Source organism: Seriola lalandi, unplaced genomic scaffold, assembly GCF_002814215.2.
Source record: "Seriola lalandi dorsalis isolate HSWRI2012SDOR001 ecotype SW California unplaced genomic scaffold, Sedor1 jcf7180002054343, whole genome shotgun sequence".
Classification (NCBI taxonomy): Eukaryota; Metazoa; Chordata; class Actinopteri; order Carangiformes; family Carangidae; genus Seriola; species Seriola lalandi.
Window position 1 is genome coordinate 366,375 of NW_019524896.1, and position 15,942 is coordinate 382,316.

The following is a 15,942-nucleotide window of genomic DNA, read 5'->3' on the forward strand; positions in this document are numbered from 1 at the left end:
GTTTCATAGCAGCCCCTGCCAGACCGCATCAGCAAAGGCCACGTCTGCTGAGCGCTGTTAGCCACATAGAGGCAGCTGGTCGCACCAAGTCAAGCTGCTAACTTTTATTGCACAAGCACCTCCCTCCACTCTTATCTCAGGGAGGGGAGGTGATCTAATCAGTAGGCTGATTAGATCACCTCCTTCCATTGCCATAGCCACTGTCTGGATGTTAAACCCCCCCCCCCCCCCCAACTTTCTCTTTTTCTCCATCCTCCTTGAAAAAAGCATCTAAAAAGCAGCTTCACCAGATGTAAGAAGGTGACTCGCCACCTGACGTCAGTGCATGACAATAAAATGCTTGATCTGTACTATGGTGTGTGTGTGTGTGTGTGTGTGTGTGTGTGTGTGTGTGTGTGTGTGTGTGTGTGTGTGTGTGGTGCATTCCACATGATGTAGCCCCCTGTGCTAAGTCTTTAATCGATACATCTCCCTATCCTGACAGTAAGGACAGAGCCCAGATCTGAGATCAGAGCGATGGCGGTGTAAATCTTTACGGTTCAACCAGAGCCTTTTAAAGCCTGTCTATAATTGGGCTTCAGCCAGCAGCTGCCTCGGCTGCGTCTATCACCGTGGGCCCGGTCAAAGCACCAGTTCCTCGGGGGCATAAACAAACACCGCACCTCCAATAAGGGCAAAAAAAAAAAAAGCACCTGTGAGAGGATAAAAAGAGTGACGATGTGGCAGCCCAACTTGAATAAGCCCCTCTGCTGCTGTCTGTGGTTTGGGTATTTCTTGGAGAGGTGTTTTTGTTGAGTGAGGCTTTTTGTGCTATTGGATTATTACACCAACATGTACTGTACCTCTGAGTGCAAGCCGGGGAGACTTAGCTCACTGAGTGATTTCAAATAGAGGGTAATCCACTGCCATGTAATAGATGCTTTGTTGCCGGGCTGCTTTCAGGAAGCAGGAAAATGCTTGCACAGTTTTACAGGTTAGGATCATAAGCTCGCTGCTGCTGCTGCTGCTGCTTCAGTTTGAGTTATTTTATTTCAGGCCAGAGGTGATATACTGTATCCTGAGAGTGAGACAAAGAAGCAAATATCTGACAACCTACTTCAAAACACACACACACCCACACACACACACACACACACACAGTTGTCCATCATTTTTACAAACTGCCAGCCAACTTTCTCTTTCCCTTTTACAGTGAAACACTTCCTGAAGTTGAGCAGAGGAAACTACCAAAGAGCTCTGATATTGCACACACACACTCACACTACACTGGGTCTCTGTGCACATGGACAAGTTCCACACATGCGCACCAGAAATCAAAAATGCAATCTCTCAACTACGAGGACATTTTTTGATTTTCTACCAAACGTGAAGTCAGCGAGGTCACACAGTTCGGTCAAAATCGCACAGACGTCTGAGACAGAATTAGTCACGCAGACACTTCGGCAGCCCCTCGTGGCTCCTAGGATGCGGAAAGAAGAAAAAAATTGCCTGAGCAGTTGTTGCTGTTTTTCAGTTAGCTGCTAAATGAGACAGTCCCGTGCTATATGTGACAACATTAGGGATAAACAGAAAGAAAATTGCTGCTAGCTGATCGTAAGAGTTGCCATCACACGGCCTGTGTTGTTTCTGATGAGTGTTTCACAGTTGGACATCAGTGCTGTTTGATGATAGCAGTAGCTACTGCGGTCAGCAGCGCCATCAAAAGCCATTCAACTCCTACAGAGCCCCAACGGAAGAACTGCTGCAAATCTGAGAAAAGTTTTTTGGTTTTTTTTCCCCACAACTGAGTCTTTCTTTTTATTTCAAATTGCTAGCTAGCGCCACCAAACTCTCCAAATCACTGTGAGTTTATGGCAGCCGCTATCAGGACAAAAATCAATGATGTGACTGTTCAAAAACCTGACTGCAGCTGTCATAAAAAATCCCTCCGAGCTTCTGAAGTGTTGATTTGACTACCACTTGTGAAAATCTTTGTATTTAAATGGAGCCACAAAAACCAAACCGAGGCAAAGAGAGTGGAGCCTTTGGGGGGTGGGGGTGGGGGGGGGCAGAGGAGGGATGAGGAAGTGGAAATCAACACAGCTGGTTGTGAAAGGTTGAAACACCTATCAGTCAAGGAATCTAACTCCCTAATGGAGAGATGATTCTCAAAATAACATCAGAGCAAATGACTGGGAGATAAACTGGGATTTTTTAAATTATTTAAATGAAATCTTATGTTGGTAGAGATTTTCTTCAGCCAGCTTCTACCAAGCTTTTCTCATCATGGTGGTCACTGGAACCCACCTGCCCAGCTGCTCGTGGCGTGAACGTATAGTAAGAAAGCAGTGGTTAATGGTTGACAGTGGCCAAAGCACACAAGTGTCAATGTGGAGGGAAACAACTCGTATGCCTTCCACCGGCCTCCCCTCGATGTGTATATATATATATATATATATATGTGTGTGTGTGTGCGAGTGTGTGCGTGTGCATACATCGTTATCACCTGCAACAAACGCTATGGGCCGCTATCTGGGCTCAATCTGCTCTTGGTTTACTGAGGAGGAGTGCCAAGGGTTATCTGTCCCTCTCTGATATGCACAGATAAGAGCCTTGGGCCCGCTGTTTAAACACCTGGGGCCCGGGGTATTAGAGCGCCCTCCGTCCCCCTTTGCCACAAAAGGAGAGGAAATGGAAGAGTGAGCGCTGGCTGCTGCTGCTGCTGCTGCTGCTGCTGATGATGATGATGATGGGGGGGAATGTGTGTGAACGGTAATGAACACAGGAGTGTGCGCGCGTGCAGGGGTTAATGCAGGGGTGATTATTTTCCCCACTCATCCCTCTTACCTCGATACTTCCATCAATGATAAAAATAAAATGATCAAAAACAGAGAGGGGAGGCGGGGATTCATGGATTCATTGACTTGTTTCATTCATGCACCCCTCCCTCTCTGCCCCCCTACAAAAAAAAAAAAAGAAAACCTTGTCTCTACTATGAAAAGACAGAGTTAAAGCATTGATGGTTTTCAGTAATGTTTAACGGCTATATGTTGGAAAAGCTCTCCTTTAAAATAGGCTCTTTTTTCACTTATGTGATGTACATTACAGCGAGGGTCAGTCATTTGCATGAGAATGGACGATTAAGTGAAAGAGATAAACCCAAGGCTAGTTCCCGTGAATTGGATGCTGTGTTTGGAATACCAAGCAGTGGAGGGGTTTTTTTTTTTTCTTTCCCCTGCCTCTGCAGAATTAGCCCCCTGCATCATGCATTTATTTTCCCAATAATCACTCAGGCCCTTCCTGTGTTGATTATTTTCTCAGTGCAAGGGTTACTAAAATATTGCTGTAATCCTGTCTCCCTGAAGCCGCAACAACGCTCACCCTGGGCTTCCTTTAAGAAATAAATCTAGGGCTTGTCAGCGGGGAGGTGGTGGTGGGCTGCTGGAGGAGAGACGGAGGAGAAAAGTTGTTTTGGTCAGATGCGGATTGCTTAGATTCAGTAAACGGAAACGGACACCTATAAAGTGTGGCCCTTCGTTTAGTTTCATACGTGTCTTTGGAAGGTTATGTCTAGATACGGCTGTATTGAAAATGATCAATAGTAGAGCCAATACAATATAGTATATATAGTTTTATTACATCTTAAATAATTTACTTTAAAGAAGTATTCAAATATTAAATGTTGTCTAAATATAGGCAGCTGTGCCCCACATGAAATCGTCCAAAATTAGCAACATTTTGATTTGATTGAGGAGCTATCTGATGAAAAAATTAAGATCTTAATTCATTAAATTAAGAAATTAAGCCCTACTTCAATTGTGCTTACACCTCTTATCAGCACATGTTTCTCCTTCTCCCATAGGCGACTCCTCACAGACCACTTGTGGAGGCAATACAACAATGTATTCAGTCTGGGTGGGTGTTTTTTATGATATAACCCAGGGCACAGAGGAATGAAAGGGAGCAAAGACTAAATTTATACAGGAAGTGGGTACTTTCTGCTGCATTCATTTTAACATAGACGCATGCACACAGACACCTCACACCAATGACCTGCACCACATCTGGAAACAATTACACTCATGTTTGACTTGACCTGCCTGCACTATTTGAACTCTGCCAACTTTTTTTTATGTGTTTGTTGCAGAGGCAGCGGTGACCCTGACACAGTGGCTGTGGGGAAATGATGTGTAATTAGTCCGAGGGAACACGACTCCGCTCGTCTGAAATAAAACATCTTGTATTCACATCAAAAGAATCAGCACCTTGACAGGCTATACAAAGAAGAAGAAGAAAAAAAACAACAAAAAAAAAAGAAAAAGCATGAGCTTGATATGCTATCAAATGACCCACATTGGAATTTGCGAGGACACGAGGAGCGTCTGAATTATCAAGCATCTCAGGGTAGCACAGCAGACCTTTCATGTGCGGATGGCAAAGCAGACAGCGGATGATGCAATGTTTGATTTCTACACTTCAGGAGGCTGTCAGGACAGCGCGTACAATATTAAACAGTGTCGTGTCGGTGTATCAACCAGTTTAAATTAACCCATTAGTATGCTATGGGGCGAAGCGGGAAGATCAATGCATGAAACAGTTTGGAAATCTCCTTTGATACAAGATTTCCCAGCTTGAGCGAATTGATGAAATTCCTCTTGAAACACAGGCAACCATTTCACACGCCAGACTTTTCTCAAGACAGAGACAAGTGTAGCCTGTCCTTTAACACAGTGAGGCTACATTGCCGCATCTTTCACAGAGGCTATAGTGCATTTTAAAGCTGTTGTTTAAGCCTGCTTAGGAAGAACTCCAAAAATTCACTTCTACAGTTGCTGTTTTTAAAAAAAGAAAAAAGAAAAGATAAATAGTGTCCATGCAGAAATTCCTCTTTTACACAATAAATAACAAGCACTCATCAGGAAGGCCACACAAATCTGTGCACTTTAAGAAGTAACTGTGAACACTAAAAAAAAAGAAAAAAAACTACAACTGACTGATGCAAGTGAACACCAATATATAAAAACTGCACAATATTGTAGTTTAGGGCTGCAAAGGAGGGAACCTCTCTTTGGGGTGATAGCTAGTCTTTCATATTCAGTATTTTCTAAAGACAACATTGAGACAGATTTAGAAACTTAGCAGCTTGGACTGAATCAGTCCAGCTCTTAGCCGTGCATACCAAGATACCGGCTGACGCATGAGGGGACGGGTGATGGGGTTCAAATCCTCATGTGAACTTTAACCACTGTGCATTCCTATTGATTTAAGCAAACATTACAAGGTGAGAAGGTGGCCCTCAAGGTAAGAAAAGGCCTTTAGTCACAAAAACACTGACTGCGCAAAACCCACAAACGAAGTGAAGCAAGTACATTCCACAAGGCTGATAAAAGTGTGACAGATGCAGCGGAGATGTATAAGATGACACGACACGCAATGTGTGGGGAGTTTTGAAAAAAGGTAAGTTTCCAGGCCTTCAGATTTATTTTTATGCACTGATTGAAATAGCGCTGTGCTGGTTTACTGCCACTCCCCTGTCCTAGAACTACCTCCTTGTCTCACAGCCCAGGTCCAGCACTCATTTCCTGAGCTGACCATTTACTCCAGCTATCAAGCTAATAAGGGCCCCCCTTGTGCAGTTATGAGAAAGGGGAGGGGGGAGCTGGGTCCAGGATGGGGGGGGGGGACCACTTTGGTAAGTGCGTGATAGCTGCCGCCCACATCTCGTAAGGTGTGACTAATTGTCTTAGACAATGTTACGACAGCACTGCTTCGGCAGTCACCTGGACAGGCTTGGCAGTTATTGAAGGGGTGGATGTCTGGGCCTGAGCTGCCAGACACACAGAGCTAAGGTTCGTGTCCATCAAAGGATGTCACGTACTCATATATAACAGATGTGTGGATGGGTGATTTTACTTAGTTGTCATGATCACGGACATTAAAAATGAGTGGTATAAGTGACTATATGTGGGGTTTTTTTCTTCCTATTCTCCATGTCAAAAACAGGCGACTTACAACTGGTAAAGGTTTATAATTGAGTCCCTGTTACCCATAGCAATTAGCAATTAAGTATTATGTATAATTAGTGAGGTGTTTTGAAATTCTGAGCCCATATGTCTTAAGACTTTCACTTTCAGTTGCATATAAAGGAAACTGCCAAAGAACTCTAGCATAAACCATTAAAATGTGAGTCACTGAAATTAAAAAAAAATAAAAGTAAATAAAAAAAAAAAATTAAAAAAAAGCTGTTAAACTGGAAGGCTGACAAGGACCATAAATTTCAAGGCCAGAACAATAAGCAAGCAGCTACTCAAAAAGAAAACTTGGCTTACCTGTGCTGCTCCACAGCTTCGTTGTCTGGCAATTCTGCACCGCAAACATTGCAGCGCTCGTGCTGGTTCCTGCCGTCTGGTTTCATGCCCACTGCCAGCTCCCCGAGCTTGCTGAAGAATTCTCTCTGGATGAAGCTCTGAGGCAGGAGTCCCCCGTAGGCACTGAAGTCCATAGACATAGCCAGGGCCGGGGACATGGGGAGAGCGGAGGCCATGGATGCCGGCATTGACATGATGGCATCTGATTTGTGATTGACAGGTAGGGCGTACAGCGAGGCCAGGTGTTTCTCCGTCATTCCAGCCATTGCTTCCAGCCCCATCTGGCTGACTTCAGCTTGATGGTCACCCATGCCTTCGTCGCGGACGTAATGCAGCTCGCGGGCACTGGTGATTACGCTGCTCCTGGTCGGTGTTCCGGGACCATCTCGGTTCCTGTCCTCCCCGCTTCGCTCGCCGTTGCTGGAGGCACTGGACTCCATGTTCTGGGGGCTGTCGTGGCCGTTGCCGCCCATGTCCACTTGCATCATTTCAGTCTTGATCTCAGTCATCAGGTGGTGGGAGTTGCCATGGACAATTTGTTCAGCGCCGAAGCCCTGCTGGAGCAGAGACTGGCCGATGCTCATCAGGCTGTCCACAGCAGCTTTGGTGGGACTCAGGGTGGAGACGCCGAAGGAAGTGGAGACCGAGGGACTCTGGTCCACCATGCCGGACATGGTGGAGACCTGCTGGGTACCTGACAGATAGGGGCTCTCCGTGGAATGCTGTTTTGAGTTCTTGGCTCCATTGTGGCCTTTGCGCTCGTCATCCTCCTCTGTGCTCCCGTCATTAACGTTAACCTCCACGTCATTCTCATCTGAGGACTGGATCGTTTCCAGGATCTTGAGGCATTGCTCCTCCAAGTACTCAATTTCCAGGATCTCCGCTGCATACAGAAGGTCATCTAAGTCCTCCACCTTGGCCTGTAGCGTGGCAGTGTAAGCATACTCCAAAATCTGCTGAAAAGTCTTTGGTGAAAGAAAGTCCAGAGTGTAATGCTGGCTGCTGCGGTGGAAGAGGATCTCAAACATTTTGCTGGTGCAGGCTAGCACAGTCCGGTGAGCGTGGAACTCCTGGCTGTCTACCATGATGACCACGTCACACAGAGTACCGGCCAGACGCATCTGGTTGGCCTTCTGCAGCAGGGCAGTGGGGTGGTTGGGGTTCTGGAGCTGGATCATACCCATTTTAGTTAAATCCATTATGTCGATGCAATCCACGAGGCCGACTCATGAGGCTCGCCTTCCCCGCTCAGCAGTGTTTTTAGCTATCTTTGTAAACAAGATGAAACCTAGATGGTGAAACAGAATGAAAAAGAAAAAAATCAGTCATGGTAACTTCTGACGCAACAGCTAACATATTTTCCACACCAACTCTATTTGTTGTTACACTTTCAAATCCAACAAATTCTCCTTATCCTCTTTTTATTTGCAAAAAATTGAATGAATGAATGAATTTTCTCTTTTCACAGAACACAAAAAACGTGTACGATTCCCCAACTGTCGTCTTTCACAATAGTATGCGAAGCACATTCATTAATTACAACCTGAAAATAAAAATGCAATTAATTTGTCAACATATTTATTCAGAGTATACCTCTATTTATTATTGTAAATGGCGAGTGCGAAGTGAGTGGAGTTTCAAATTGTGAAATATCCTGCAGGGACGGTAAACACACTGTGCAGTGGCTTTGTTCTTAAAAATCAGTGGATGGTACGGACTGTAGATTTCTGAGGGGAGACAATTTGTGAGCCGTCCAACAAGCTCACCCTGCATACCAATCAGTCCAACATATGTTATGTTAAAAAGATGTCTTCATTTGGTTATCTGATGGGGATGTACACCGGTTAAACAAGTGTGAATTGTGTTTTTTTTACTGCTGCTTGGCTCACAAAGACCGTCAGCAGCCTTTCTGAAATTAAATAGCATCTTACTCAGTATTCCCATCACAGACGGGAGCAGAGAGCAGCGGCCAGAAATGGGTGGAAAGGAAAGCAGGATGAGGCACAGGCAAACACAAACGCTGCCGCACCAAACACCCTGCTCTGCTCTCGGTCACTCATGTCGAAAAATCCTAAATGAGGGATTGTCTCTGTGACTGTTGTTAACTCAATTATTCAAGTGAACAGGGCAACATGTTGCTCCACCTCGTATCTACATTATAGTTTGACCTGAACTATAATAACAATGAAAGGCTTAAATTAAATGAAACACTTTCACCACTATTTGCACTTTACATGAAACATCATGAATGTGACTCCTGTTTCACACGATCCTTTCGACTTCACAGAGAAATATCTCCACCTCATGTTGTGACCTACACTTGAAATTATACTCTTCATTATTATAATTAAATAAACAGTCTTGGCACCACATTATATTATAGTTGAATGAATGAATGAATGACTACCAGACCAGCCAAGCGCCTCCATTGACCCACATTCTGCATGAGCTTATTGATGGCCAATTTCTGTCTACTCAATCTAGTCAATATATCAGGTTTACAGCTCATTCTGTCCAGTTCATCTTGATTTATTTTCTCTTTAGTCATTTTACATTTTAATTTTGAAAAACGTATTTTTTTTTAATTTTTGGAATCTTTTTTCAAAAGAGCTTCATTTTTATTTTAACAAACAAATAATGGGGAGGGAGAAGTTTCTGAGCACTTCTTTTCCTTCCTTCCAGCCTGAGAACAATACACGCAGACAGAAAAAAAAAAGAGCAAATATCATCACTCTTCCAAGTAGATGACGACTTTAAAATAATAATAATAATATCAAGAACTCCCAGATATGTGAGATCGCTCCAAAAGCACACAATCACACAAGCCTAAACCAAAATATGCAGAAGGTAAATGGTGCTGGCAGCTATTGTTTGCTGCGAGGATCATGGAAAATAAATAATCCAGCCCGGCTTTTGGGTCACTGGACAGTTTGTCTTTTCGGCACATTGACAAGATCGATATAGGATAGGTAATGATGAAACCACAGGTTCTCATTTAACTGAGCTCTGCCTCTCAGTCAACAGAGGTCATGCCTAAAACCCGACATTATCTTTATTACAGGTATGCCAATAGCTGCGATTTATGGCCCCGTCAATGATCAATGCTTGTTGCGCTCTGTGGGCAATCAGCCGAGCCGTGGCTTCACTGGGACACAATGCAAAGTTGCTGTTTGGAGACTTTATCACCCCAGTTAGCTCTCTATTAATATGGGGAAGGTCTGCGTGCGTCTAGACAGTGTTAATGTTGGCCAGCCGCACCAGACAAATTACACACAGCGTTATACATTATGCAAAAAAACATCGCGCACTACATTAAGTACATTAAGCCAGGAGAGATTTTCTCCCTGGAGGACAATGTCGACCGCTGACAATAACCACATTAGGCCGACTTCAGCGAAAGGCAGCATAATCAATCTGATCACGAGTTGTCTGCCGTAGCGCGCCTTGGCGACCCAGCCACAACAAGAATAAACAGCGTTCAATATTCCAGACCATGAGCCACACTGACAGACACAAATGTGCACGGAGCAAAATGGTTCAGCGTCTCTAAGGGGGACAATCGGGGACATCGAGCGTGCTAAAAAGTACACACGAGACAGACAGCTGCCAGGATCTCTCGCCGATTCAAGGCAGCTCTGCTCTGATCAACGCACAGGTGGACTTTGTTTGAGGCTGGGTGAAATACTCAAATCCCGGTTTGTTACAATTCGGGAGAAAGGTGGTGATCTGCGGGAAGCTGCCTAAAGGATAAAGAGGAAAAAAAGTGAAAGGGGGTGGTGGGGGGGGGAGATCAGGCAGTCTCGATAACAAATCAATTTGCCATCGCATCTGTTACCAGTTCCCCACCTCACAGTATGCTGCGCGTGGGACTGCAAGCCGATTATTGGTAACCAATCAAACATCCAGATGCCTGTCAATCAAATGCAGTGTGAGTGTACAGTGCCTGGATTCGGGCTTGTTTCGAGTATAGAGACCAATGTCTCCAGTCCTCATCATGATGTCATCACGGCTAAATGAGCCACACTGGTGTGTCTGGATACACAAGGACGGGCAAGAGTGCCGCTGCCTAAAAATTGCATAATTTCCATCAAAACGAGCAAACGCGATTTCTCCAGTAAAGTCACATGGAGCGAGGCGTCATATGTTGTCTGGCTCCCGGTGAAACAGCCAGACCTCACGTCCTCTGGCTGCGATCTCCAGCATACTAAACCAGACCGAGAGGGGGGGTTGCGTCAACCTTAACATCTCTACAATAGGCTACCGTGCGTAAATGCAAACTTCAACACCTTGCAGCGCAATCAGGTAAACACTTGTTTCCATCCAGCACTCCGGTGCGCAGATCCAACTTGCGTGCCAAAGTCGCGTTTATTGTTAACTTCAGCATGAGGTTGAACGGGGACAAGCCAAACGTTCCCCAGCGCAATACATGCATCAAAACATCCATATGGTGAATGAAAGTACACAGAGAAAACATAGACGCATGCAGAGTGGCGGGTCTGGCACTTGTCGCCGGCAAATTGCAGCTCCGTTTAGCCCGGATTGGTACTCACCTAAGTTGCACGTTTTGATTCCGTATAGTGTAGGGGGACTGGGGCTACAGCATAGTAAGGCAGTTCGCAGTACCCGCTCTCTCAACACGCACTAACTCCTTTCTTCTCTCGCCTTAGCAAATCATCACGGCGCTGACGTCAACGCAGCCAGTCAGCCAGACGAGCAGCAGGCAGACGGGCAGCCGCTGCTGCGCTCCAGCCCATACAAACACTGAGAAAGTGAGACACCTAGGGGGCTGTCTCATGTCAAACGGCTGTGTTACAGTATGGCAGTGAAAGGTGAGCGACACTGCCCTCCCTCCAGCTGTGTCAATGCACATACAGCCTACAGTTGTCCTCAAACTGCAGCCAGGCGCAGACTTAATAGTTTGGTGGGCCTGTAAGGAAAAAGTAAAATGTGGGGACTCCTGAAACACCCCAGCCCCTGTAACCATTTTCAATCTATTCACTCTATAAGTTTAAGTGGCAGCACAGATATGAATGCAGATGTTAGCTGGACAGTAGGATGCACATGATCCATGAAGGTGCTTTAAAAAAAAAAACAAACAAAAAAAAACAACTGTAATGTATTATATAAATTCTGTATATTTGAAATCAGATGGAAAAAAAAGCAATCATGCAAAAACCTGACCGATGCAGGTTTAGGTTCTATTATCACAAGCCAAAAACATGTGTGGTTCAACAGGTTAAAACAATTCATTGTCGTAATGTACTATGAAGTGGGAGCAACCACATTTTGTACTGTTGTATTTATTTATATGCTTGTATTTCTATGCTAGCACCGTATCAGTGCCTCCTACTCCCTGTTATGCATCTTTCCCTTTTCAATTGAGTACGTGAACCAATAGTTTCTTTCTCAATTCAGGCTACGACCTCTCTGACGACAGTGTTAAAGAGCTGCAAAGTCCTGAAAGACGGTGGGGAAAACAGATCATATAATCAATAATTAATGTTTGGAACCATCACCCCTGGTAGTTTTCAACCTGGAATAGAGCATCCACACTTCAGCAATGGTCAGGTGACAGACAGGTACCTCAGCCAGAAACCTGGACAGACGCCAGAGCCATGTTAACGGGCCATATGACCACATGATGCAACCACACAGGTGAGGGTAGAGCCCCCCCCCCGCAGTGCCAGCCAACGGCACGGAGGCGTCACTGAACATTAGTATGTTCACACATCAACATTCGCTCCACACATACACATTTAATGTAACTTAAGATGCCAGATTTCATCCCGTTTAAAGAGGTGTGTAATGTGTGTGATAACAAACACTCTGGCCAAGTGGGTTTGCATTAATCTACAAACTCTTCTCGTCTTTTATTGAATTGTATTTTCTTGAAAAAGAATTTGATTATATTTCTGATCTCAAGAAATTTTCTAGAATCAGATGCAGTTTTCTTGACTCTCCTGCTGAAGCGGTCCTGTTTGAAAATACTGACACTAATTTGAGGAAAACCCATGAAACAAAAGACACGGCGCAGGGAATAAGTGGTTCCTGTTTTATAGAAAGTACATTCTTAATGATCAGCGGAGTAAATGACTTCCAGCCGGATGGTTTTGCAGTGCATTAACAGCCCTTGATTGTCAGCATTGCTCTAATTTTCCCTTTTGCTCTTTCTGTTGACCAATAACCAGGGATGCAGTGGATGGTACACCTTTTAATTGTTTGGCCCGATATGGCCCAAAGTCTTTTATAGTGAAAGCATACTTTAAGGCTGTAGAACTTGATTGATGTTTTTGCCTTAATGATGATCACTGGCTTGAGGCAATTCTTTACCCAATGGTTTAATTTCACTAAATTTTAATTCTGTTGTTAAATTGCCTTTAAGTGCTCCCTGTAAGTTTTTACTTTCCTAAAGTCACAAATAGAATCTGTCAAGCTTTTAGAATAAAGAGGAGATTGCAAGCATTATGTTTTTAAATTGATATTTTAGTTATCCATTTGTGCAGTCATTTCTGTCCCTCATGTCCTGTGGACTTTGTTAATCCTCCTTTACTTTCCAGGTCAACGTTTTTCAATGATTTATTAAAATCTCTCTCAACACCTACTTGATGAAGTGATGTTTTCATTTTTAATTTTTTTACATATTCATGGTTCATTCATGACGCATCCAAATGACTTTATAATATTAATATGCTAATATGCTCAGGTGAATATTACATATTGTAGAGAAGATTTAATACATACACAAATCACTTTGGTAATTGGTTCAGGCGTACGAATTGTCTCAGACAGAAAATACTGAGGTCAAATATATTCACCACTGACTGTATGGAGAAAGTGGATAGAAACACTCCCAAGCTGAGGGTTGCCGAGTACCTTAAATAAGGAGCTTTGCCAGGTGGTGCAAGAAGACCCATTTACAACACAACTACAGCGAGACCAAAAAGCTGGAAGTGCCTCATCATCCAGGATGATGAGTTTAGTCATCCTTGCGCCTCAGGCTCACATCAACACTCCACTGACTGAGCCTGATAAAATGGAAGCAATGGACAAGTCAGGTCAGAGCAGACTATCTGAGGGAGGCTGGGGGTCGGTGTCTGCAACAGATCACTCAGCGCGCTCAGTCAATCAGCAGCGGTTGACAGCACACTTTGGGTTTGTGGTGTGCTGAGGAGAAAATATTTAATACTAATATTGACTAAATAACAATAGGTCTGTTGTAGCCGAGGCACAAAGTCTACTCCTCAGTGTGTTCAAGAGCTGCCGGCTTTGACCCGAAAAGGTCTTTTGACTGACAGTCCAAACAACGAATGACAGATAAATGCTTGGGCATGACATTGCACAGGGGTTCAGGTCTACTCGAAAGTCTTCACGGCTACAACAAAGCTTCCTCTATAAGGTCTCTCAGATACAGCTATTAACTTTTGCTGTGCAATAGTCTCACTGGTTTATTTCTTTATTTTCATATCTGCACTGGTTTTTATTTCTCAGTGATGTAAGTAACTGAGGACCTGCGACAGGCAGCATCATGGACCCACTACAACCCCGTGGTACTGCAAAGGCCCCAGAATGATTTTAAAGAAGTGCTCGTCAACACTTGTCTAAATCGTCCTTTCACAGTGTTTGTGGTGGTCGAATGTGTGAACATGAGGCAGGGTTTGGACCTCTCTCTCTCTCTCTCTCTCTCTCAAACTTACTCTTTTCATATTTCCCACAACTATCTCTCTTGCTTCTCGTGCATAGAACCAAGTACGACACCCTGAATGCATTTTAGACTTCAAAGACACGCACAAGAATTCCAGTGGAACGACAGAGGAATCAGTGGGATGCAGCCAGAAAGAAGCAACCCACCTTTGAGCATGGCCAAAGGTTAGATATTTCCTCTTTCCCACTGCGGTACTGACCCACCCCCCAATGAAATCATGAAATCTAGTCAAACCGCCTAAATAAAGTGTGTTTTGGTCACTTTGACAAAATCAAGGATTTTGGTGTCACGACTGAAAAAATAGTAAAAGCTCAGTTCAATTAGAAGACAACATAATTCATTCTGTAAAGCGATGTTTGAATGTTGGACTAGACTTAGTTTCTGAGCAGTTAATTGTTTGATATTTACGTTTTCACTTCAAATGACCATGAAAGCACGAGATTACTGCATTTCAAAATTCTATCTTCCTATTTACTCTGATTTTTAAAACAGCAACAGGTCCAGGTTCTTGCATCAGGTTCTAAGTAGTCACACAGTTTATAGCTGTTTCAAAATGGAAAGCATAGGTTTGAAGAGGGCTTTCAGGGAAATCTCATTTCCTTTAAAATACAGTGGTGCTCTGGGAATTTTTAGATTCATCTGGGCACGGATCACAGAGTGCTTCATTACCTTTGAGCTGCGTGCTGTGCAGGCTTATCCAGGGATAAAGAAAAAGGCACTCCCTTAATCTGGCAATAATCCACCGTTTTACTGAAGGAAAGGAAGATGAGGGCTAAATTATAAAAACCAGATCATCACTGCACTTTATAATAATACCAAGAGTTAGAAAAAGATGGGCTGCCTGGAAGTTTTGGTTTGTAGCTGAGGTTAGAAATGGGGCCATTAACCGTCAGTGAACGGCTCCTGTGTGATTCAGTATATTATCTACAATGAGCTGCACTGCATGTGTTTCCACTGCATTCCCACAGCTTTATTATATTATATACATATATTTTTTTTTTTTTCTCCTGTGTATGAAAAGGGCAATCAGCTATATAAAAACACCATAATGAATTTCATATTCCATGGTGATCCACGGGCACAGTTTAGGAGTAATGACAAATGAGTGGGTGATATTTATCTCTAATAAAAACTTCAGCTCACACGTTTCCTCCCACTAACCTTTTATGTTAATTGGCCATTTTTTCATTCAGAGTGTACTCTGGATGTGATACGGTCCAAGTTTTACTTTAATATGAAAATAATTAGAGCAGTCAGATCGGTGAGATACAACATTATACTGTGTTCCTCATTACCATGAAACTGGTACTGTAGTTTAATTCAAGTCAGTCCCACATTGATTGTCCTGCTGCTGTGAATGCTCAGCAAGGCACGAAATGTATATCCATTCGCCACTAAAAATAGTCCCCAAATACACTATTTACACGTGTTTGAGTGGCGTTTGCTAAAAAATACAGTGTCCAGCTGTTTGAGGAAATTATTGAGCTTTGAATTTGAGTCACATGAAGTTTTTTTGTGGGATTTGTTGATTTTAAGAAAAAAATATACAAGAAAATGAGACAAGGATAATCTTTTAAGTCTTCTATGGTTTTTCTCATTGTTTTTTTTTGTCGATGATCTTTGTCATTATTTGCCTTGTCTAATTCTAATGAAGTTCCTCCCTAAGCCATTTATTTCATGCATCATTTAAACTATTACCACAGTGTTTTTGTCTTACTAGTCTTTCAAAGCTGTTTATTCTTCTGCACGGCGAAGCACCGTGCACAATTTGGAAGGTGCTACATAAATACAGGTTAATGATGAAAGATGGAAAAGAGAAAGAATTTGTAAGTCCATCCTGATATAGTTGCCAACAAAAACTTAGTTGAACAGGCAAACCAGAAACCCCCCCCC

The 15,942-nt window shown here is 43.5% G+C and overlaps 1 protein-coding gene and 1 long non-coding RNA gene across 2 annotated transcripts in view; one reads left to right on the forward strand and one right to left on the reverse strand.

The window, feature by feature from the left end:
* The window catches only part of zbtb16a (zinc finger and BTB domain containing 16a), a 135,887-nt gene extending 124,834 nt beyond the window's left edge, over window positions 1–11,053 (reverse strand). The window contains exons 1-2 of the mRNA XM_023407655.2: window positions 10,898–11,053; window positions 6,309–7,635 (exon numbers count right to left, since the gene is read on the reverse strand). Coding sequence (XP_023263423.1) covers window positions 6,309–7,546 — 1,238 coding nt within the window. The 5' untranslated portion in view covers window positions 7,547–7,635; window positions 10,898–11,053. The remainder of the gene's footprint in view (window positions 1–6,308; window positions 7,636–10,897) is intronic.
* LOC147819047 (uncharacterized) lies at window positions 10,168–12,948 on the forward strand. Its single transcript, XR_015437332.1, has 2 exons — window positions 10,168–10,649; window positions 11,015–12,948. It is a non-coding gene; the product is annotated as an uncharacterized LOC147819047 (long non-coding RNA).
* Window positions 12,949–15,942: the final 2,994 nt, after the last annotated feature.